The 23,526-nt window shown below is 44.9% G+C and overlaps 1 protein-coding gene and 1 non-coding gene across 5 annotated transcripts in view; both read right to left on the bottom strand.

The window, feature by feature from the left end:
* IL2RA (interleukin 2 receptor subunit alpha) overlaps positions 1-23,526 on the bottom strand; it is a 61,886-nt gene continuing 38,360 nt past the window's right edge. Inside the window, exons 3-10 of one of the 4 annotated variants that reach the window (XM_074984185.1) lie at positions 17,006-17,191; positions 13,246-13,338; positions 12,741-12,950; positions 11,787-11,972; positions 9,076-9,168; positions 8,537-8,770; positions 6,253-6,316; positions 1-1,587 (exon numbers count right to left, since the gene is read on the bottom strand). In XM_074984185.1, coding sequence (XP_074840286.1) covers positions 1,473-1,587; positions 6,253-6,316; positions 8,537-8,770; positions 9,076-9,168; positions 11,787-11,972; positions 12,741-12,950; positions 13,246-13,338; positions 17,006-17,191 — 1,181 coding nt within the window. In that variant the 3' untranslated portion in view covers positions 1-1,472. The remainder of the gene's footprint in view (positions 1,588-6,252; positions 6,317-8,536; positions 8,771-9,075; positions 9,169-11,786; positions 11,973-12,740; positions 12,951-13,245; positions 13,339-17,005; positions 17,192-23,526) is intronic. The other 3 variants (XM_074984186.1, XM_074984188.1, XM_074984187.1) reach the window with 3 other exon arrangements.
* On the bottom strand, positions 11,153-11,225 carry TRNAR-CCU (transfer RNA arginine (anticodon CCU)). Its single transcript has one exon. It is a non-coding gene; the product is annotated as a tRNA-Arg (tRNA).

The raw sequence follows: 23,526 nt of genomic DNA, 5'->3' as shown, positions 1-23,526 counted from the left end.
CAAAATAAAATATATACATGCTAAAGCATACTTGGTTGCTAGGTGTTACAGAGCAACTTAAAAAGGTAGATTAAAGCACAGAGAATTGCTTCCCTGAAATTCAGTTTAAAAGTTACAGTGTACATGGGGGGGGTACCTCAGCCAGCCTGAGAAGTCCCATATCAAACCCAAAATGAAAAAATAACCTCATCATGTCTGCCTAAACATTTCCTTTCTACTTACCTATCTGTATGCCCAGATCTCCTTGAGAACTGGATATTTACTGAAATTCTCCAAGCTTGGTCCAGGCTCAGATCATCTTTGTGTCTCTCTCCTCTAGCCATACAAAGGAAAGAACCTCTCAGCAGGTAACTACTTCAAGTCATAAATCTCCTTTCTCTTCCCATTGGCTCACCTGGCTGTTTGCCAACAGAGAACCCACTATCTCTGGGTTTAACTCTTTACAGGCATTCGTTCATGACTCACTCCTGCCTACTCCACCACCTTTGGAGGGCTGGCCTAGGATCTGCTATACGCCTCTTCAAAAAAATATTCCTTTTCACCTGCCTAGTAGGTGTTCCTCACAGCTTGTGGAGCACTGGTCTGCAGACAAGGCTGTCATCCTTTATGCTAAACAATGTCCTAGTCTGCTCTGATGAATGGGATAGTCTGCAATATAAGGGTAGAGTGCAAGGATGAAGATGGATGTGTGGTCTGTAATGGCAAAGGGAAGCCTCTATTTCAGTGGGAGGAGGAAGACGGTATGATGAGACTTTTCAGCTCCCATGAAAAGAGTGATTGAAGTGAATTGGGTTTTCCTCCTCAAAAGGAGCAGTGAGTGTGGGAGAAAGGTGTCACTGCTGGGCAATGTACGGAAAGTAAGATAAGCCGTCAGAGGTAGGATGGGAAGTGTCAAAGATGTGGCTTGGACAGGAGTAAGCAGCATGGTAGTGGTGTCTGACTAACAGTAACAGTGGTGTCTATATATGATTAGTCAGGTCAGGTCTGTGGACCACTTATACCAGATGGTAGTTCGTGAGCCTTTGTCACCTGTATTGGAAATACATATAAGAGAGCAGGAGGAAGAGCATGTCTAGTAAACAACTTCAGAAATAAAGGCACAGAGTGAAAGCTATTTCTGGAATACCCAACCTGAAACTTTACACTTGTTACTTTTTAAAAAGGGATTACATGAATGCTGACTGTATTAGAATGTGTATTTACCTGTCCATAACTGGAATTTCCATACTTTTAATTGTGTAGTTTTTTAATTCTACAGTTCTTAGAGATACATACATAATAGTAACTTGAAAGAAATGTGAAAGATGTTCTTTGTTAATAATAATCTGGCCCATACTGTGTATGCTATATGCTTTTTCCTAACACCAAGAGGCCAAATGTCTTGGTTCTAGGCAGGAGTCAGTGCTGGGGAACATCAATCTGTCCCATTGCAAGACAGCTTAAGTATTAAAGTGACCCCTCTGTTTCTTCCTTTACACATCCAGTTTTAGTCTTTGAGCTTCCTCCTCATTCTTCATTTCCACTTTTGCTGCTGCTGTTGCAATGTACTTTTCAGCATTTACTTTTCCTGTGGAACTCCTCTCTTTCCTGTAGCAATACAGTAAAATCACAGGCCTTGGTTAGAATGCAGCATGTCCCTGATATAGTAGGGGATAGAAGTGAGAGATTGAGGTCACCTGTTACCATATAAAACCTTGAAGCGAATGTGCACAGTTCATTTAAAATAAGATTTTAATAACCTAAGCAAGTATTTTAAGCTTAAACTGGAAATTGACCAGAAGAAAGAGCCCTGGAGCCAAGTGCCTTCTGTATAAGACCCTGCTTAGTAAACAGGTCCTGCATCTGTTTCTGAATGGTTTGATGGTACTATGCCAGTCCTGTGGTAGGCACAAGGCAAGAATGATGAAAAAGGCACAGGAGAATTGCTAAGATCCTGCCTCTGAAAGGAAGGAGCATGGCCTGCTTGTCAAATACAAAGGATAAGAAATGCAGCAGGCAACTGATTCCAACATCATATATGCTTCTAGAAAGAAAGTGACTTATTAAATGAGAAGATAAGAATGGCCATACTGGGTCAGACCAATAGTCTGTATAGCTCAGTACCCTGCCTTCTGATACTGGCCAATGACGGATGCTTCAGAGGAAATGAACAGAACAGGACAATTGTGGAGTGATCCATCCCCTGTCATCTAGTCCCATCATTTAGCAGTCAGAGGTGTAGGGACACCCACAACATAGGGTTGCATTTCTTGCAACTTTGCTGTTAGTCATTGGTCCTCCATTGATTACCCACATCTTTTTTCAATCCAGTTTTAGTTTTGGCCTGCTTATTTGAGTGGAGCTTTCTTAGCTAACTGTCATCCAGACCTTGATTTCTTCTAGACAGATGCCAGAAAACATGGCAACCCATGTGTGCTCACCATCCACCCTCAATAGCTCTATACACATCCTGATCTGGTGGTCAGTGGTAGACCCCTACCATGACATTGTTCATGTTTTTTGCCCTTGTCTTCTCAACCTGAAGCTTTCAACTGATCATTGAAATAGGGACCTGGCATTGGGCCCTGTCAGAAGATAGGACACTGAGCTAGATAGACTTTTGGCCTGACCCAGTATAGCTGTTCCTAAATTCTTATGTCTGCTGCTCATCTCTTTCTGGACCTCAGAATAAGTACAGGTTGAACCTCTCTTACCCTTGGGACTGGATCAGTGCCACAAAAGAAAATTTACCAGAACATGGGAGGTCAGTATTATCTAGCACATTACTAACAGTTCCACTGATTACCGGGCTCTTAGAAGACGTTTAGAGGTAAATTACAGCTCAATAACAGCACAGAACACAGACAGCCAGGACCAGTGGCTAGAAATAAACTTTATGGGACCACCGGAAACTTGGCCACACCCACGAAAAGCAGTAGTCCAACTAACTACAGATTATGGATTACGGATGCTGCTGGACAAAAGAGTTCTGGATTAGAGAGGTGCACCCTGTATATACAATACATTCTTGATGCGCAATGCATCCCCTGCTTCTGTTTTTCTCTGCATCCTGGTTCACTTTTCAAAGGTTTCATTGCCATGCATAACAGCTAAAGACTTTCCTTTTTTAAAATGAAAGTAGAAATGCCAAAAACAATATCATAGCGCTAGAGGCATGCTGGTGGAATAGATAGGTGCGCACCAGTTGTTTCCAGGCCTTGCTTAAGGCTAAATAATAACTGTTCATCTTCCCTGTAATGTGATCTTGGTGATAAGCTAGGATGGAAAAAGCATGATGGAAAAAGTCCAGACTAAAATAAATCTGACGCCTGATATGGTCACAGCTTGACTGATGAATCAGGGACATGTAGTTAGGGTGAGAGGTGACCAACTGTGCTTCTAGAAAGAAAGTGACTTATTAAATAAGAAGATAAGAATGGCCATACTGGGTCAGACCAATAGTCTGTATAGCTCAGTACCCTGCCTTCTGATACTGGCCAATGACGGATGCTTCAGAGGAAATGAACAGAACAAGGCAATTGTGGAATGATCCATCCCCTGTCATCTAGTCCCATCATTTAGCAGTCAGAGGTATAGGGATACTCACAACATAGGGTTGCATTTCTTGCCACTTTGGTATTAGTCATTGGTCCTCCGTTGATTACCCACATCCTTTTTTAATCCAGTTTTAGTTTTGGCCTTCACATTATCCTCTGGCAATGAGTTCCACAGGTTGACTGCTAGTTCTGGGAAGAAGTACAGCTTTTCTTTTAAACCCGCTGCCTATTAATGTCACTGTGTGACCCCTAGTTCTTATGTAAAGGAATAAATTGTCCAGTGGCCCCACTGATTGTTTGGAAGGCTTCCTGCTTCTGGTATACTTTTTAAAAAGGTATTTATTTATTTATTTATTTATTTAATTATTTATTGCTCTTAGTTTCTGAGTCTTTTGCTAGTTGCACTTCCAATTCCTCTTTGGCCTGTCTAATTATACTTTTCTATGTGACTTGCCAGAGTTTATGCTCTTTTCTCTTCTCCTCAGGAAAGATTTGACTTTTAAATTCTAAGGAAGCCCTTTTTGCCTCTTGCTGCTTCTTTTATTCTGTTGTTTCGTCATGGTGGCATATTTTTTGTCTTATGATTCTTTTTCATATGGGAGAGGTATTTAATTCAGCCTCTTTTTTGGTGTTTTTTTTTAAAAAATCCCATGCGTCTTGCAGTTATTTCAGTCTCATGACTTGTCCATTTAAATTCCATTTAACTAGCTATCTCATTTTTGTGTGGCTCCCCTTTCTGAGGTTCAGTGCTACATGGTGGGCTTCTTTATTATTCCTCCCCAAACACACGACTCTTCTGGTTGCTATTACCAAGTGGTTCAGCAATATCTACCTCTTGCACCCATGCAAAAATTGTGAATAAATCGATAATTGCCTCTTCTCTTGTGGGTTCCCAGAATAACTGCTCCAAGCAGCAGTCATTAATGGTGTCTCAAAATTTTATTTCTGCATCCTGTCCTGAGGTGACATGTACCCAGTGAACCTGGTGATAGTTGGAATTACTGATCTTGTATTTTTATAGTCTCTCTAATCTACCTGGTTATTTGAGAGTCACCAGCACGATCCTGGTCAGGGCATTGGTAATATACCCCTATTACTACACTCTTATTATTCAAGTATGATGTGTCTATCCAGAGAAATTCTATGGTACAGTTTGAGTCATTTTAAGATTTTACTATATTTGACTCTATACTTTCTTTCTATGCCCAGGGATGCTGGAACAATCTGCCAAATGGGGGTGCTGAGAGCCATTGAACCAAACTGTAACTTCTGCATGCAAAGGAAACCACTTCAAGCCAGAGGGCACAGAGGATGTGGTGCTAGATTTAGCACTTATGATAGTGCCACACCTAGGCCAATAAGACCTAGTCTGGTGACAAGTATCAGAGGGGTTAGTCTGTATCTGCAAAGACAACAAAAAGTCCTATGGATGTTGAATAGTAACAGAGAGGAAGCCGTGCTAGAATATATACGATCTAAACAAAAAAGCAGTCAAGTAGCGCTTTAAAGACTAACAAAATGATTTATTTGGTGAGCTTTCGTGGGACAGACCCACTTCTTCAGCCCATAGCCAGACCAGAACAGACTCAATATTTAAGGCACAGGAACCAAATACAGTAATCAAGGTGGACCTCTTCCTTGCAACAAAGCCCGCTGCCAACTTTGTCCACATATCTTTTTCTGGAGATACCATCACTGGACCTAACCAGGTTATTCACAGAATCACGGACACATTCTCATGTTCCTCAACTAACATCATATATGCCAGCATGTGCCAACAATGCCCAGATGCTTTGTATATTGGACAGATTTCAAACTCTCCTAGACAAAGTTAAAGGGCACAAAACAGACATAAAAACACTCCTGATCCACAAACCTGTTAGCCGGGATTTTAATGGAGTGGACCGTTCTGTTAATGACTCAAGAGTTTGTGTGTTACTGAAGAGGAATTTTCACAACACTCTTGAAAGAGAGGCCGCTGAACTCTCTTTTATATTCAAATTCGACACATTAACACGTGGTTTCAACCAGGATGGGAATTTTCTGGGTCAGTATAGGGGCTCGTTTGCATACTTGGTTTAATCTAATTCTTGACTCTCCCCACCCCCCTTCTGTCCCTCTACTCTCTGATTTGCTCATCTTGATAATTTTTTTTCTGATTTGTCCACCTTGATTAATGTTTTTCGTTCTCTGTGCCTTAAATATTGAGTCTGTTCTGGTATGGCTATGGCCTGAAGAAGTGTATCCGTCCCATGGAAGCTCACCTAATAAATTATTTTGTTAGTCTTTAAAGTGCTACTTGACTACTTTTTTCCTATGGATGTGTATGACCTAATCATCCAGGTATTAAAGAATCCCTTTCATTGTCACCTTAAATTTACATTTGCACCAATGAGACCTCATTTTCCTCTTAGCAATGTTGTCCACGCATTATTTGCCATCTTATTCCTTTTATTAATACCTCTGTCTCCCAGACCCATTTTGAAGATTTTATTGAGTAAGCAGGTTCAGGTGACCATGTCAACCTTAAAAACACTAATCTTGATTGGTTTAAAATTGTGTCTCTATATTATATAGTTAATCCTTCATAAAATGCAAGAGAGTACACCAATGAATCCCACCCCTGCTGTGTATTGAGTGATATAGCTAACACCTCCATGAATGCTAAAGATTGTTTAGGTTCAGTTAACTCATTCTTACCATGCATGCTACTTACCATGGTTTCTGTACAATGAGACATGCCAAAATGATGAAAATGATCAGGAAGACTATGACAGCAACTTTTGAAAAGACACAAAAATAATGCTTGTTAGCAGATGACACTATCTGAAATGTCACAGAGGCTATGTCTACATTAGCATTTCTCCTTTGAAAGAGGCATGCAAATGAAGGTAATCAAAAATGTAAATGAGGCATAGATTTACATATCTGGCATCTCATTTGCATATACTTCCTTCGAAAGAAGAAAAGCAGTGTAGAAATGGCTCTTTCAAAAGTAAACCCCATCCTGAAAAGAACCCTTCTACACTGCTTTTCTTCTTTTGAAAGAAGGATATGCAAGTGAGGTGCCAGATATGTAAATATGCACCTCGTTTGCATTTTCAATTCCCTTCATTTTCATGCCTCTTTCGAAAAAGGAATGCAAGTGTAGACACAGCCAGAGTGATTAGTACAGTTCTAAAGAAAGTAGCAGCTCTCCCAAAATTAATGTAGAGAAAAGGGTGTATGGAAAGGATTAGGAACTCACCTCTCTGCATTACAGAGATTAAAAAGGAGAGTGAATATGTTTTCTTTTTAAATAACCACACAACACTTCCAGGCTTGGAATGTGCCCTGTCTACTACCTGTTATACATGGATGTGACGTGAGCAGCAACATCTGAGGAACTGAGATCTCACCAAGGGGCACAATATTATTTTATGCCAGCTGGGAAGGAAGGATGGTCCAGCCATAAGGTCTTCGCTTAGACATTAGCAGACCAATGCTCAATTCCTTGTTTTGCTACAGGCTTGATCTGTGACTTTAAACACATTACTTAGGTCTGGATTCAAAATGGTGCATAGACTCCTAACTTCTGCAGAAATCAATTCGGCATCTGGGCCTTATCCTATCTGAGCCTGTGAAATGGGGATGATAGTTCTGCCCTACCTCAGAGGGGTGTTGTACAGACAAATAAATGACGCTTTGTGAGGTGCTTGAATACTGTGGTAATATGAGGTATATAAAAACCTAACATAGATTTGCCTACAGCTCACTGAAATCCCAAAAGTCCCAGCACTACAGGAGGGACTCAGATGAGCCACCATATTCTGAAGCTTTTCACATGGGTGAACTCAGCCCCTGCATGTTGCTGGGATGGCAGGTGTGCTCTGAGAAGTGGCAGTTAATGTTGCTTGATTGGAAGGCTTTTGGATCTCATCTATGATAAGGACACTTCTTTTTCCTTACCTGCTAATGGCATTGTGACAGAATCAGGCCAGGGGGGGCTAAAGGAGAATAGTAGAAGGGAAGTATATTAGCCCTGGATTAAATAGGTCCCTCTTCCCAGGGTAAACTACGAGAGGCTACTCTAGAACTATCAGGAACTTGCAAGAATCAATCAGGGAATTCAAGACAATAAATGCACCTGGAGCCATTTAAGAGGTTCCCAGAGGCCAGGGAGTCAGACTAATTAGGACACATGTGGGTCAATTAACAGCCAGTTAAGACTGTGTGCAAGAGCTGAGGAGAGAAGGTGCTGTGGAGGATCCAGGAGGAGCAAGTGCAACAAGATGCCAGAGAAGAACATGCAGCTAAGGAAAGTGCTGGACAGGGCCCTAGGAAGTGGCCCAGGGAGTCGCAGCTCTTAGATGACTTGTTGGAGATGTTTGCAGGTAGCTTCTTTCACAGGGTCTCTGGGCTGGAGCCCAGAGAAGAGGGTGAGCTCAGGCTCCCCAAACCACCCTCTTCCCATTACAGCATGAGAACAGGACTGGTTTTGGTAAGTCCTGCCCTGTACCACTTGGAGGTGACCAGAGACTATGGAATTGGGTTTCCCCACTTTGCCCCTTGCTGGACAATGATGAGAGCAGCTCAACAAATGGCAGCTGGTGCCCTAGAGAAAGTGCCTCAACTCAGGGCTGCTGCAAGCCTCTGAAGCCAGCAAACCAGCATGAGGCCCACCAAGGCTGAGGAGGAGCTTTGCAACACATTTGGAAAAACTGGGTCAGCACAGCCTAGCCCCACAGTGATCATTGCTTTTGCTGGCAGCCACTTGCCTAGTGAAGTGACCCAGAGGATGAAAGAATCCCAAGACCAGACTACAAGCTGTCACTTCCTCTTCGCTTCCCCATGGGTGGTTTCCACACCCCAGTTGGAACCTCTGAAGAGTTCCTACTGTTCCCTACACCTATCTCAGCCAGCTGGAGATGACAGCCACCTGAGCAAAGGGAGATGAATCTGAGCTGGAGCTAATACCCCATTCATGTGGGCCTAGTGAACACCAGGACATCCCGTTGTACCTGTAATTGGAAGCGATAGAGTCATCGCTTCTCCACCCCTGCTGTCATTATGGCACTGCAGACGTAGGCTTGTCCAGAAGATTTTCCCACCTTCTTCCTTACATACGCTGATGTCAGAAGTTGGGGGTTGAGCATCATAACCACTCAGACACTTGTAATGAAGTTCCTGACCCACAGTGTACTCCATCACTCTATCTGTGGCGTATTCCACTGGCTTGGGCATCCCACAATAACCTATGGAATCCAAAGGCACCAGACAATTAGTTAGGCACAATTTTTATCCCACGGTTGCTCTTATCACATCAGTGTCTGTGTGGAGAAAAGCAGTCTCCTAATTCTTTGGTGCATTATGAAAAATGCCATCATCTGCTCACAACTCCTAGCACTTGGGTTTTCTAACTGTTGTGTCTGACTCAATAATGACAGAATCCAATACACAACATCACAGGCTGGGATGTGGAAAACCCTCAACACTGGCCTTTTTCTGCTTCCATGGAAGCCAACAGCAGAAGCATGTTACTGAAATGGATGACTGGTACCTGCTGCATCAGATGGCACTATGGTGACTGGATTCTCAGGTGCACTCCTTTGTGGTGTTCCTCCTGACTGCTGTGAAGCATCACTGAAGTGCCCTGAGGAGGAGATTAAGTTCGGTGTTTTTTTTTTTCTGTAAGACAAGCAGGTAGTCTATAGAATCACAAACGCAAAAGCCCCATTTGACTGCCTAGGCCAGGGGTCAGCCACCAAAAGAGCAAGAAGAGCCATTTTTTCAAATGTGGTAAAAAACTGAATAATTTGAGAGCCTCAAACCATGTGAATATGAGATGCTCCTTAATAAACAAGGTCAAACCGTACTTTTTGTAACCCCTATTTTAAGAACAGCACACACACATATCCCACAATGCCCTGCACATATTAAAGGGGGAGTCATCCAGCGTTTTGAGATCACAGATGGTTTGCCATTTAGAGATGAGTTGTTCATTGTTGGGCTTTTAGATGTTCGCCAAAATATTGAAAATAATTTTTACTTTCAAATTATAGAGTCAGGAGCCACAAAGAAGTTTTTAAAGAGTCTCATATGTCTCCGGAGCCAACCCCTGGTCTAGGCCAATGCCTGCCAATACAGGGTAGTTCCTTCCAGCATATATTTTGCCCCTACATTGTTCAAAATATTCCATATGTGCCTGCTGTGGGATTCTTAGGTCTTTCTCTGAAGCACCAGGGTCTGGCCCCTCCCAATACAGGGAGCTAATCTATCAATTCCTATGTTCTTTTGTTTGTTTTTTGGTGTTGCCTATTTTAAAAAGTCACAAATGACAGGATTCCTACTACCTCCCTAGGGAGACAGTTCCACAGCCCATTAGACTAAATCTCAATGCCAGGAAATTTTCCTCATGGTTTGCCTATATCTTCCCATTATTACTTTGATGGTAAAGGTAGTATTTCCCTATGTTGTATGTTCATGTGTGAGTTAATGGTGCATAGCAGGATTAAATATATAAACTAGACTATGGCTGGGTCTACATGGCACAGATTTCACAGCTGGTCCATGCTAATGAGCAGCTTCAAAATTGCAAATGGCCGCTCATTAGCATGGTCCTATGCTCATTAGCATAGCTACACAAGAGCTCAGGCTCAGCAGAGGTGGGTGCCGGCAGTAAAGAGGCCGTGTGAACATGCCTCTGCCAGCAAAAAGGCCCTCTGTCGCCAGCCTCTTATACCTCAGGCATAACAGGACTAATTGAGTTCTTGTATATTTCATCTTAAGTGTATGGAAATTGCTTCATACTCACATTAGTGCAGCATGTGGCGGAGCATGTTATTGGCTCCACTATCCATTCTTACCAGTGTCTATGTATATGTAACAATGGCCAGCGATCACAACTGAGGCTTGTTCTACATTAGGGACATAGGTTGATGGCAGATACACAATTCTAGCTACAGCAATGGCGTAGCTAGACTCGACTTATCTGCAATCAACTCACCTGGCTGTCCACACAGAGGGATGTCAATGGGAGAGTTTCTCCCATCAACTTCCCTTATGCGTCATGGTGTCGAGGAGCACAAGGGTTGACTGCCGACTGCAGATAGTTTGATTCCACGCATCTCTACCAGCTGAGTAAAACTGAACTCTGGAAGATTGACCCTGGTTGATCTTCCCAGTAGTGTAGACATACTTTGAGCTTTAAGCACATTTGTGAAGTTCAGGGCTCCTAGCAAAGAAGACTAGAACTATGGGTGCACCGAAATGGAGCACAGTGACAGAAACAAGAGCCCTCCATCAAATCAGATTGAAATAGTTCAAAATAGCTTTGGAGGGTGCATGAAGTCAGAGGGAGTTTTCTCTTTGCTGAAGAAGAAGGAGGCAGTGTTGGGAACAGGGTGTTTTTGGGAGATGTGAGAGGGAAGCCATCTTGTTACCTCATTGCCAGTGCTCCCATGGGGCTGAACATTCATACTTCTGATAAGTAGATCAGGAAGCCTGGATGCCCTGCTGTGGTTAGAAAGGACTAAACCACAGAGGCAGCAGTTAGTGTCATGAGATTGGGATAAGCAAACAGCAAGTCCTCCACTCTGGAATTAGGATGGTTAACATAGTCTAATGAAGTTAGTCTTCACCCCAGATGGGACTTGAACCCACAATTCCTGGCTTAGGAGGCCAATGCCTTATCCATTAGGCCACTGGGGCACACCTTAACATGCTCTAAACACCCAAATAAAGAAAGGGCAGGCTGGATTTATATTCAGATCCAGGTTTTTTTCAAGGTTCAGAGGCGGAGTTTGGTTTTGGCTCTGTTTCGTTCCTGACAGAAACTCTGGCCTCTGACGGGTCGCCTATGTCTTTCACTGTGTAACCAGTGTGTTTCCATTTTCCTATTGTCTCAGCTTGCAGTGTGACTCTATATTGGTCTGGTTCAATTTCTGGTTAAAGTCTGTTTTACTTTCCATTTTTTATGCACCAGCTCAAACCATGTGGCGTTTCTAGCTTAGAAGGAATTATTGTTAAATAGTAATAATAAACTGAAACCATTGTTTTATTTCATTGTATGCACAGCCATGTGAATTAGGTGTGGTATTGCCAGAGGGAGTCAATAACTGAATGGTGGATATGCAAGGAAGAGGTAGGAACACAAAACAAAATTCATTACTGCAGTATTGTGTTGCCGCTAGAATAGCACAATCTATTGAATATTGCCTGTGGATATGAGGGATGTGCTTAGACCTAGCAGGAAGGAAGGTGATTACTTACCTGTGCATACAGAAGCACTTGTGGTCCAGTGAATGAATCCGTTGTCATTGTTACAGACAATAAAATTAGCCTGCCCGACTGTGCTTTTATAGCCAGGTTCACACGGGTATTGCACCTTGCTGCCCACCATGAACTTGTCAATGGTAATCTCAGCAGACTCAAGGTAGAGTGGGGCAGGGCACTTTACTGAAAAGAGGGAGAAGGTCCATTAAGGTAATAGCACCTGGCTGAAGGGCTTTGAATCACTTCGATTTTTGGACAGGCTGGGAGGAACAGCAGTCATATGCTTAGGGAACCTGCATAGTTCCATACTGGAAAAAGGGCACTCAGGTTTGAATACCTCCCCCTCCCCCACCTTCCAGTGCATTGTTCTTAGGTTCTGCCAGCTCATCATTGGCTTGGAAGCTGAAAGACCTTCTCTAGTTCTGCCTGGAGTGCAGTGTAGTCCCAAAATTCCCAGTGCTGCAAGGGGGACTCAGATGAGATGATTTTTTTGAATTTTCAAAGGCGTGATTTAGTTCCAGTGTTTCGTGGGAATGGCAGATAAGCTCTGAGAAGTGGCACTTAACGGGGATGGACTGGGAGGCTTTGCAGACCTCATCTGTGATAAGGACACTTTTTTCCCCTTATCTGCCAGTGCTGTGTCTGGAGAAACTGGGTCTGCACAAGGGTCTGGCACAATCTGGCCTGAATCTATCTTTGCTTTTGCTGGCAGCCACCTGCTTCATGATGGGACCAAGATGGTGAATGAAATGCAATACCAGCCTTTCCTCTTCCCTCCCCATGGATGGATTCCACATCCCTATCAGAACCTCTGAAGATTCCCCGTTGTTCCTACACCTATCTCACAGCTAGCTGGAGATGGCTCATGTTTGCACAAAGGGAGATGAATCTGATCTGAAATTAACATCTTATTCATACAGGACTAGACAACACCAGGACAACCAGTCTTACCTGTCACTTCTCCAGCCCTGCTGTCATTATGGCACTGCAGACGTAGGCTTGTCCAGAAGATTTTCCCACCTTCTTCCTTACATACGCTGATATCAGAAGTCGGAGGTCGAGCTTCATAACCACTCAGACACTTGTAATGCAGTTCCTGGCCCAAGACATATTCCATGCTAACTGTGGCATATTCCACTGGCTTGGGCATCCCACAATAACCTATGGAATCCAAAGGAGCCACACAGAACATCAGACAAATGTTTTAACACAGTGGGGATATTATCACTTCAGTGAGATTTTCAGTGGCACATAATGCGCCAGTGAAAACTAGTCCCTCCCGCAATTCTTTGAGGCAAAATGAAAAATACCCACATTAATAACTGCTGCTGCCAGATGGATGACAAAATCTAACACATGGCATTAAAAGCTGGGATCTGGAAAACACACAACACTGGGCTTCTGCTGCCACAGAAGCCAACAGGAGAAATATGTTACCATAATTAATGACTGGTACCTGGTGTGTCAGATGGCACTATGGTGACTGGATTCCTAGGTCTACTGCTCTGTGATTTTCTTCGTGATTGCTGAGAAGTAGCCCTGGAGTCTGCTAAGGAAGAGATTAAGTTTACGTTTGTTTTTTTTTCCAGTAAGAGAAGCTGGTATTTTATAGACTCACAAATGGAAAAGCCCCATTTAATAGTCTAGGCCAACCTCTGCCAATACTGGGTAGTTCCTTATACCACATAATTTAAAATATTCCATATGTGTCTGTTGTGGGATTCTAAGATATTTCTGTGCAGCAGAAAAGGGTCTAGCCACTTTCAGGTTGGTTGCTGGACTGGACAGACTGTTGGTCTGACCCAATCTGCAACTTCTATGTTCTGGTGGAGTTTAAAAGGTCACAAATGATAGAGTTTCTACTACCTCCTTAGGGAGACTTCCATGGCCCAGTACACTACAGTTCAATGCCAGAAAACTTTCCTTGCATTTTGCCTACATTTTCCCATTCTTTGTCTGAAGGTAAAGATAATTTTCCTTACTTGGTGTGTTCATGTACTGATTAATGGTACCTGACTGGATTTGCTATAAAGAAACATTAAGCAGCACACAGTTGATTTTGCTATACAAATCTGTGATTTCCCTTATCAGATATGCCGTCCCTAGATCCATGTCTCACCCTAACCACAATATAACAGGACAAATTTGACCCTGGCATATCTCCCTGGAGTTTAAGTCCTTGGAAACTTCCCCATACACTCATTTGAGCAGCATGTGACTGAGCCCATGTGATTGGCTCCACTATCCACTCTTACCGGTGTCAATAGTATACATAACAACAACCACAGAACACAACTGAGCATCAAGCATGTTTGTGATGCTCAGGGGTCCTAAAAGAGAACTAAGGGTGTTCCCAAATGGAACACAGTGACAGATACAAGTTCATTCCAGCAGCTCAGCTTGAAATAGTTTAGAATAGCTTTGGTGGCTGCATCAGGTCAGAAGGCTTTTTCTTTGTTGCAGAAGAATGAGTCAGTCATGGGGACAGAGTGATAGATGGAGACATGACAAGAAAACCCTCTGTTGCCTCATTGCTAGTGGTCCCATGGAACCAGCAAACTGAACATTCATACCGCTGCTAAGTAGGTCAGGAGGCATGAAGACTCCACTGTGATCAGAAGACACTAAACCACAGAGGCAGCAGTGAGAGTCATGTTAATGGTATCAGCAAATAGGAAGTCCTCTCCCCACAGGTCAAACTGTGTTGGGCAGCCAGTGCGGTTTGTGTTTGATTCGTATGCTATTAGGTATATTAACTCCTTAGGGCAGGAACCATTTCTTTCTCTGTGACCCTTACAGAACTGAGTTCATTGTCAGCCCTCAGCAAGTCATAAATAAATAGATTATGTCATTCAGGGACTGTCTCTGATATCCTGCATGTTGATTCTAGAACTGGGCATGAGCGACAGACCCACTCCAGAAATAGAATGATTAGCATCGTACAAACACTTACGTCAAAGCTGGTCCCCACTCTGACACTCCGAGGGCAGAAAGTGGGGGCCTGCCAGAGACCTTACAAATTCTTTGCCTCTATAGGCTTCTGCTTAAAAGCTTCCCAAGGTCACAGATTCCCTGGTCCAGGGAGGTAGCTGCCACTGCCCAAGTGAGAAAACCCCTCTCTAGAACCCAGGATGACACACTTGGGATGTTTCCCTGTGGAGTAACCCTAAGCTCTTAATCCACTTTTAGGAGAGAGCTTGAAAACAAGGAGGAAGAAGTGTTAGGCATGCGTACATGCAGACACTTCTCTAGGATACACAAGAATCAAATCATTGCCTGGAAAAAGGTGAGTTATTAATAAAATAAAAGATTTGCATGATGAAGCGTACTCGATAAGTATGTCTTACAGATCAACTAAAAAAAGCGCAGGTTAAAGCACAGAGAATTACTTCCCATGATCCACTTTAAAAGTTGCAGTGTACAGGGAGTACATCAGCCAGCTTAAAAATTCATGCACCAAAACCAAAACCAAAATGAAAAATAATCTGATTGCACCTGACTAAACATTTCTTTTCTACTTACATATCTGTACATCCAGATCTCCTTGAGGCCTGGATATTTACTGAATTCCATAAGCCTGCTCAGGCTTAAACATCTGTCTCTCTCATCTGGCCACAGAAATGAAAGACTCCTCTTCAGGTAACTGCTTCAATTCAAAATATCCTCCCCCGCCCCACACCCTTCCCATTCACTCACCTGGGCTGTGTCTACGCTAGCAAATTTTTTCAGACAAGCCAGGGCTTTTGGAAAAAAAAAACCGCAGCGCATCTACACGCACAATGTGCTGTTTGGATCTGAATACAAAAGAATGTGGCCCTTTTTCATGCGGCACTCTTCCTCTCCAAGATGAGGAAAAGATTCTTTGGGGGGAAAACACTGCCTAGATGCTGCGTGGGCCCTTCTTTTGAAAGAGCCGTCCTCCTGGTGCTGGAGTGTTTGATCCCAGGCTGATTCTTTTGAAAGAGCAGGGGCTGTGTGGATGCTCTCTGTTGAAAGAGCAGGTCGATCTTTTGAGCCGCTCTTTTGTGTGTGGATGTGCACTTTCAAAAGAAGTTTTTTGGAAGATCTCTTCTGGAAAAACTTCTCATGCAGGATCACTATAGTGTAGACACAGCCCTGGCTGCTTGCCAACAGAGAACCCACACACTCCGGATTTAACCCTCGCTGTAGGCATTCGTTCATGACAACTTAGATAAATGAAGAGCTGTTTGGATTTGTATTCAGATACAGACTCTTCCATAGCTCAGAGGTGGAGTTGTGGTCTGTGACCATCCCTGTTTTGTTCCTGACAGAAGCTTTGGCCTCCAAGGTAACATACATCTTTTGTTTTGTCAGCTGTGTGTTTCCACTCTTTTTATCCATTCAACTTCCAGTCTGTTTTGTTTTCCTTTTCCTATGTATTAGATCAACCATGTGGCATTTCTAGCTCTTCAGTAAATGCTTATTAAGTAGTTAAAAACTCATTGTTTTAATTTTCCTTTTACAGTAAACCCTCCAAATGCATGGTTTCCAGTAGCATTAAAGAGAGTTAAGCGCACCTCAAAATCTCCCAGCCCCACACAGCCCCAGTTCAAACCCCCCAGCCCTGGTTCAAACCCTGCCCTGCATGTGGCTCCAGATAAATCCCTGTGTGCAGCCCCGGTTCCAGCTCAATCCCCCATGTGTGGCTCCAGCTCGTTCCCTTCCCCCACAGCCTGGCTCCAGCTCCCCCACAGACTCGTGTGGCTCAGCTCCTTCCCCCCGCACATGGCTCTGGCTCAACTCCATCCACCCAGCCTCCTGCAGCCCTAACCCACCCCAGGCTTAACCCCCCTGCTCCTCTCCCATGGCCCCAACCCACCGCCAGGCTTAATTCTCCCCAACCGTCTCTCCTCCCAGCCCCAGCACTTATCGTTGAAAAGGATCTCCAGGTACTCCTGCTGCTTCCCCAGCTGCAGACCCCATTTACATGAACTTCGAGTTATGCGAGGATGCGTGGGAACGCAACCCTCACATAACTTGCAGGACTACTGTGCACAGTTCCGTGTATATTAGGTTTTGTGCTGTCAGAAGGCATCAATATCTTCATGGTGGATGTGCAAGGGAGATGTAGGAGCACAGAAGATAGTGCATTCCCAGAGTGTTGTGTTGCTGCTAGATTAGCACAATCAACTGAAAATTGCCTGTGTGTATAAGAGAGGTGTTTAGCCCATGCAGGAAGGAAGAAAATTACTTACGGATACATGCAAAAGTTTCTGAAGTCCACTGAATGCGCCCTGTATCATTCTTACAGTAAATAACATTACTGGCTCCAATTTTCCTTTTATAGCCAGGTCCGCACCAGTGTAGCCCCTTGGTGCCCACCATGATCTTGTCAACGGTAATCTCAGCAAACGCAGTATAGGGTGGCTCAGGGCACTTGCCTGAAAAGAGAGACAATGTCCATTAGGGTAACAGCACATGGCTGGAAGGCTTTGAATCACTTTGATTTTGGACAGCCAGGGAGAAATGATGGCCAATAAGGGCACTAGATTAAGTTCATCTCTGCAAACGGCCGGGGAGAGTCACATGTTTGAATACACACAGACACCCCTCCCCCCCCATTTCAATGCAAGGTTTCTAATACCGTGTCTGAGGTGACCATCCGTCCTGTATTTGGCAGGACAGTCCTGTATTTGGGACACCAAAAAGGCATCCCTACTTATTTTTTAAAAGGGACTAATTGTCCCATATTCGGGCCCTCTCCCTGCTGACCTTTTCTGCCAGCAGCTGCGTGTGCCAGAAAACACGTAGGTCACTTCCTGAGCCTCAGGGAAGCAGCGGGAGTGTGGGCAGCTGCCATGTCGCTGCCACTTCCCCAGGGCTCCTAGGGAGAGCCGGCAGCTGCTGCCTCCTTCCCAGCTGCCCGGGCCTTGATGGAGCCAGGAGGAGCCGCCTGTTCACTCCATATCTCACTGTCCTGTGTGTGGGACATGGAGAAATGGTCACCCGGTCATTGTTGGTTTGGAAGTTGAAAGATTCACTGATAATGGAAAATCATGTACAGAGGTAAACTAGTGAGCTGGGCCCTGATCCTTTTGTCAGTCCTGCTGATGTAAATCAGGAGCTCCATAGAAGGCAATGGAATTATAAAGAAGGGAAATGCTTAAAAATGAGGGCAGAGGAGTGTTTAAAAGTTCTTATCCTCAGTGACTCAGGAAGATGAAACCTCAGCCCAGGCTGAAAGCAGCCCTAGACAAATCCAGGCCAAGCTGCCAATAACATGGAGCTCTCCTTTAGAGAATTACATCTTTATGGTACAAAAAATGAAGATAAAACCCTGGTCTGGATGGAAAATGACACGAAGAGGATCTGTTCCAGATCAGTGGGATCTCCCTTGGGATGGGGTCCTAACCCATCAGGCAGCTCCACTAGATCAGGTTCTATCAACGGTGGGTTACATTCCAAAATTGTTGTATGTGTCAAAGCGTCTCAGGGCAGAGCTCGCCTCTCTGGGCATTGTGACCTGGTGCCCAGGTTGCAGCATTGCTCAGATAGCGTTCACTGTCCCACCCCCTGCGATGCTGGGAGGCCAGCTGGGCTAGACTGCGTGAGCTGCATTGTGAATCCATGTGCCAGACTGCAACGCAACTCACACATATTTAGCTCACCTAGGGGACTGGGGCAAACCTGAGTGGTACAACCCCAGAGCAGGGAGCTAAGCCCAGACAACCTCAGTAGGGACAGGAGCTGTGAGGAAGCAGTGGGTTTCATGACCTCCAGTAAGTATCACCTCACTCCACTGCCCAATTTCCTTTCAGCCTTACAAATAGATAAATCTATCTCTAGTAAATCAGCTAGTCTGGCTCCCAGATCATCTCCCCCAGTAATCTCAGCTCCAATTCTTCCTCCTGATCCTGAACTTTGCTTCAAGGACCCCCACATCTTCCCCACGCCTTTATCCTCCATCCCCACATCAGCCACACATGGGACTTATGTGGTTTTCAGGGAGGTATTGGCTCACCAGCCGTCCCCCGATCCCATATCATCCCCTCACTAAATCACACATCCCTCTGCTTTCCCAATTCCTTCTCCAGCTCTCCAGAACCCCCAACTCCTTCTTTACTCCAACCCTCAGGCTGCCCAGTACCCCTTTATCCTCTACTCCCCATCAGCTGAAGGAGAGGTTGGGTGTCTGGGGGCATTTCTCAACTCACTGCTCCTCTCTCCAGTTGCTGATAGGAGGTGCACCAAATCTCTTCCCCAGTGAATCCCTCTGGGGGGACATATCAAGTCTGGGGGCACCTTGGGCACGTTCTGGGTCATCAACAGGCTTTCAAGGTTTACAAATAGTTCTGAACCCCTCAAAATTGACAACTTCTTGTCTAATCTATCATAGGCTACATCTACACGTGCAGCCAACATCGAAATAGTCTATTTCGATGAATAACGTCTACACGTCCTCCAGGGCCGGCAACGTCGATGTTCAACTTCGACGTTGCTCAGCCCAACATCGAAATAGGCGCAGCGAGGGAACGTCTACACGTCAAAGTAGCACACATCGAAATAGGGATGCCAGGCACAGCTGCAGACAGGGTCACAGGGCGGACTCAACAGCCAGCCGCTCCCTTAAAGGGCCCCTCCCAGACACAGTTGCACTAAACAACACAAGATACACAGAGCTGACAACTGGTTGCAGACCCTGTGCCTGCAGCATAGATCCCCAGCTGCCGCAGAAGCAGCCAGAAGCCCTGGGCTAAGGGCTGCTGCCCACGGTGACCATAGAGCCCCGCAGGGGCTGGAGAGAGAGCATCTCTCAACCCCCCAGCTGATGGCCGCCATGGAGGACCCAGCAATTTCGACGTTGCGGGACGCGGATCGTCTACACGGTCCCTACTTCGACGTTGAACGTCGAAGTAGGGCGCTATTCCTATCTCCTCATGAGGTTAGTGACTTCGACGTCTCGCCGCCTAACGTCGAAGTTAACTTCGAAATAGCGCCCGACGCGTGTAGATGCGACGGGCGCTATTTCGAAGTTGGTGCCGCTACTTCGAAGTAGCGTGCACGTGTAGACGCAGCTACAATGTGATATCTACATTTCCAAACAGCCAACAAAGTAGTCCACAGGCACCTGCTGATCGGTGATAATGAAGCTCTGAGATGTAGTTACTAAGTGTTCTAAGGAAGTATGATGGGGTGTATCAGTCCTGCCTTGATACACCAGGGGTTAACTTTTCTCTGTGAGCTGAAGAGGCCAAACACGCTCAGCTCTGCTGGGCATTCTCTAGCTGGAGCCAGGGTATGAAAAGCCTGGGAGGTGCTCAGTCAGGGCTGACCAGTGGAGGAGAAGGAGGTGCATTGCTAGTTCTAGAAAGTGGGCCACCTGCACTCCCAGGCTTGGATGCCAGTCAAGCAGGAGCAGATCCTAACATACAGATGGAGGCCATCATAAAGACCACGAAGTCATAGATACCAAATACGTCAGAGACTTGGGTAAGAAGTGACACTGGGAAATTTAGCAGGGAAATGGTGTTAGAACTATTAGCTAAAGGCTCAGTATGTTGAGGTTGGATCCCCACCATTGACAGGCCCCTGGGTTAGAACTTTGTGGAGGGGGAGGGCAGGGTACCCCTACACTGCCCACCACCCACTTTGGGATGATGGTCCAGCCTGCCAATTGTAGTGATGCTGGCCATTGGGTAATGCTACCCCAACCATAGTAGCTTGTTGTAACATCTCTGGACATTTGAACAAGCTATCCTGACCACAGGGGACTGTTAGTGATTCTGGCCACCGGACCGTGAAGACTATCCAACTGACTCAGACCAATAGGCCACACTGCCTTTCTATTCTGGCTTTACTAAAGGATGCAGACACTGAACCGCATGGTCCCAAGATGTGGAACATCCTTTAAACTTCACTGTGGGGCTGGTCCTTCGCCTCCCTGTCCCTACATGTGACGGGCTGTATCAGTCTTGTGACAAGTGGTGGAGAATGTGGGCAACAATTGGGATTACTAAAAGGGTCTGCACCTGACAGATGGAGCCCAAAAAGCTCCTGAAATGGCAGCTAGACAGCCAGCAACAGCAAGCACAGCTGCCCCAGCAACTGGCTTCACAGCAACACCACCAGATGATGAAGAAGTTGGCCATCATCAGCAGATACAACAAGAACATCTGATTCAACAGATGACATTCCTGTTGTGATCCTGCTACCAGCCCTTCCCTGCTTGGGACAGAGTCTGGGAGTAGCCTGGCCAGCCTTCTGGTATGACTGACAATTATGGGACCCAGTAATGACCTGGAGGCCTTCCTTGGTAGCTTTGAGCAGGTCTCTACCTCTGCCTGGGGACCCCTGAACACTGGGCCATGTTCCTAGCTCTGTATTTAACTGACTTGGTGCAGCTGGTGTACTGCAACCTTGACCCCATGAGGCACTGGAGTATTCTAAAGTCAATGCAGCCATCTCAGACCAAACAGGGATCAACCCTGAAGCCAGCAACACCAACAGAAGTGGTGCCTGCTGGTGGCTGGGGCCAAAGCCATGACACAGCAAATCCAAGATCCCTGTTGGCAGTGGCTGGAATCAGAGCTGGAATCAGTCTGGTGATTGATGTCCAAATAGCTGAAACTGTGGGTCTGGAACAATTTACCCAGATTCTGCCCAGCGGGGGAAGGAGTGTGTGTGACAGATTGCTTGACAATGAAGCAGTTTCCCTAATGGCTGCAGAGAGTGGCCTCATGTTGTGGACCTCAGGAGAACAAGACCAACCACCTGGGACCTGGGCAGGAGGTTCAACTGATAGGAATAAGGCGATTTCGATGTTGGCAGGGTCCTTTCAAAATGGACCTCTGTGTAGACGAGCCGCAGGAGAGCAATTTCGCAGTGCCATGGCCAGCAGCATACTAATGAGGCACTGAATATTCATTTCAGTGCCTCATTAGTATTCTTCAATTTGGCCATTAGGGTGGCCATTTCTAAGTTTTTCGTAAGTGTAGACACGGCCAGTATGTTCTCCCTGGGAAAGTACTGTGACACCATAATTAAATCACCAGTCATCTCTGACAGACATTGTTTACCACAATCCAGACAGAGGGTAACATCCACTGGAAGTGACCCCATTCATTCCTTCCATTCAGGGTCAGAATTATAAGTAGCTTCTGGGACACATCCAAAACTCCCCTGAGTCAGTGTGGGAAGACTTGCTTGTTAACCTTTTTCCCCTGAAGAGTCCTGCGCCATCAAATCACCACTAAATTAAGGTTGTAACATCTTTAAACTAAATAATGTCCAAACCTCAAACTGTTACATTAACAAAAAGCCTTTGTGACTGAAAAGACAAAACTTTCTCTATTCTGGAGTTTTAATTTCTTCTGCAAGTATTCAGCAGAGTTTAGGGGTGGGGAGTGGGAAGGAGATAAGAAATCATTGGGTCACAAGAGTTTCTTTTGATTGTAAAGCATGATGCATAGTAAAAAGAGTTTGGTAGTACAAAAAGCATTTCAAAGGGAAGTGGAGCAAGACGGTAGGGTGGGTAGATGTGGAAAACCATCATGTCACTCAACTTTCACCTGAGCCCCAAAATAGGCACATCAACAGCACTTGTGGAATTTCCAAACTTCTGAACATTTTGGCCTTATATTATTTTTACTTTAAAAAGGATCTCCATGCAAGCTTTACTTCATGGGCTCCAGTGAAGACTGTCATGCACTTTATCAGTAATAATATTAGCAGCCAGGTTCATACAAGAGGAGGAAGGGATATTGGGAGAATGTTGATCCTGGGAGTTTTGTAATTAACTTTGGTGAAGACAAGATTTCACCCAAAGCCTTTAATCCAGCAGCCTGTGTCTATACTAGACATAGCAGTCAACTGCTGATACACAATTTTAGCTATGCCAAAAGCTAAAATCGACTTATCAGAAGTCAGCTGTAATGGCTGTCTACATGGATAAAGGTTAACAGGAGCGTTTCTCCTGTCGACCTTCCTTAATCCCCAGTAAGCTTGAGGAGTTCCAGGGTTGACTTTGAACCCAGAAAGCGCTGTTTCAAATATGTATAAAACGAACCCACAGAAGATCGACACTAAGTGGGTCAATCTTTTGTAGTAGTGTGGCTGTAGTCTCAGAGAAGAAATCTGATGTAATCACTGATTCTCTGCACTGTTTACTCAGCAAGTATGGTGCTGCTGGATGACTTTCAGAAACCAAGATAGGAGGGGTTGGTTCAACTCCCACTTCTTTACTTTTAGAGAGAAGCAACAGGAGACAGAAGGCTCCATGGTGGCTGGGAATGGTTACCGCAAACAACAGCTGTGTGTCCTTGTGCCTGCCCCTTGCTGTCTGGGCTCAGATAAAACTTCCTGATCCTATGTAGCAGCAGCCCTATGTGAAATGCCAATAACATTACCTCAGTATATAGCAATATTCATGACCAGTTTCTTTGATGGTGGGTCCCTAATATGAGGGTCAGAAACACTGTGTAAAATTAATTAAAATACCCTGGCCCATTTTTTCGTTTTGTTAGATTCAGACTTTTTTCCCCCCAAAGGTCATATTTTGACTACCGTAAATACCAGTAGTTGTAGTTTGGTGGGTTTACTACCTTTGTGTCCTCATGGATCTTTGGCTCCATCAGTGATGATACCCAGCCAGCTGCTTGTATGTGTGTTCAGTGATGTGGGCCCAATGATCACAGCGGACCCCATGAGGTTCCCCAGAGACCACAGACCAGATAAGGAGCAAAGGTGCCCAGCCGAGTTTATTGCCAAGCAAGGTACA

Source organism: Carettochelys insculpta, chromosome 1 (genome assembly GCF_033958435.1).
Source record: "Carettochelys insculpta isolate YL-2023 chromosome 1, ASM3395843v1, whole genome shotgun sequence".
NCBI classification, from domain to species: Eukaryota; Metazoa; Chordata; order Testudines; family Carettochelyidae; genus Carettochelys; species Carettochelys insculpta.
Note: the sequence above shows the minus strand (reverse complement) of the source record. Positions and strands in the feature narration are given on the sequence as shown.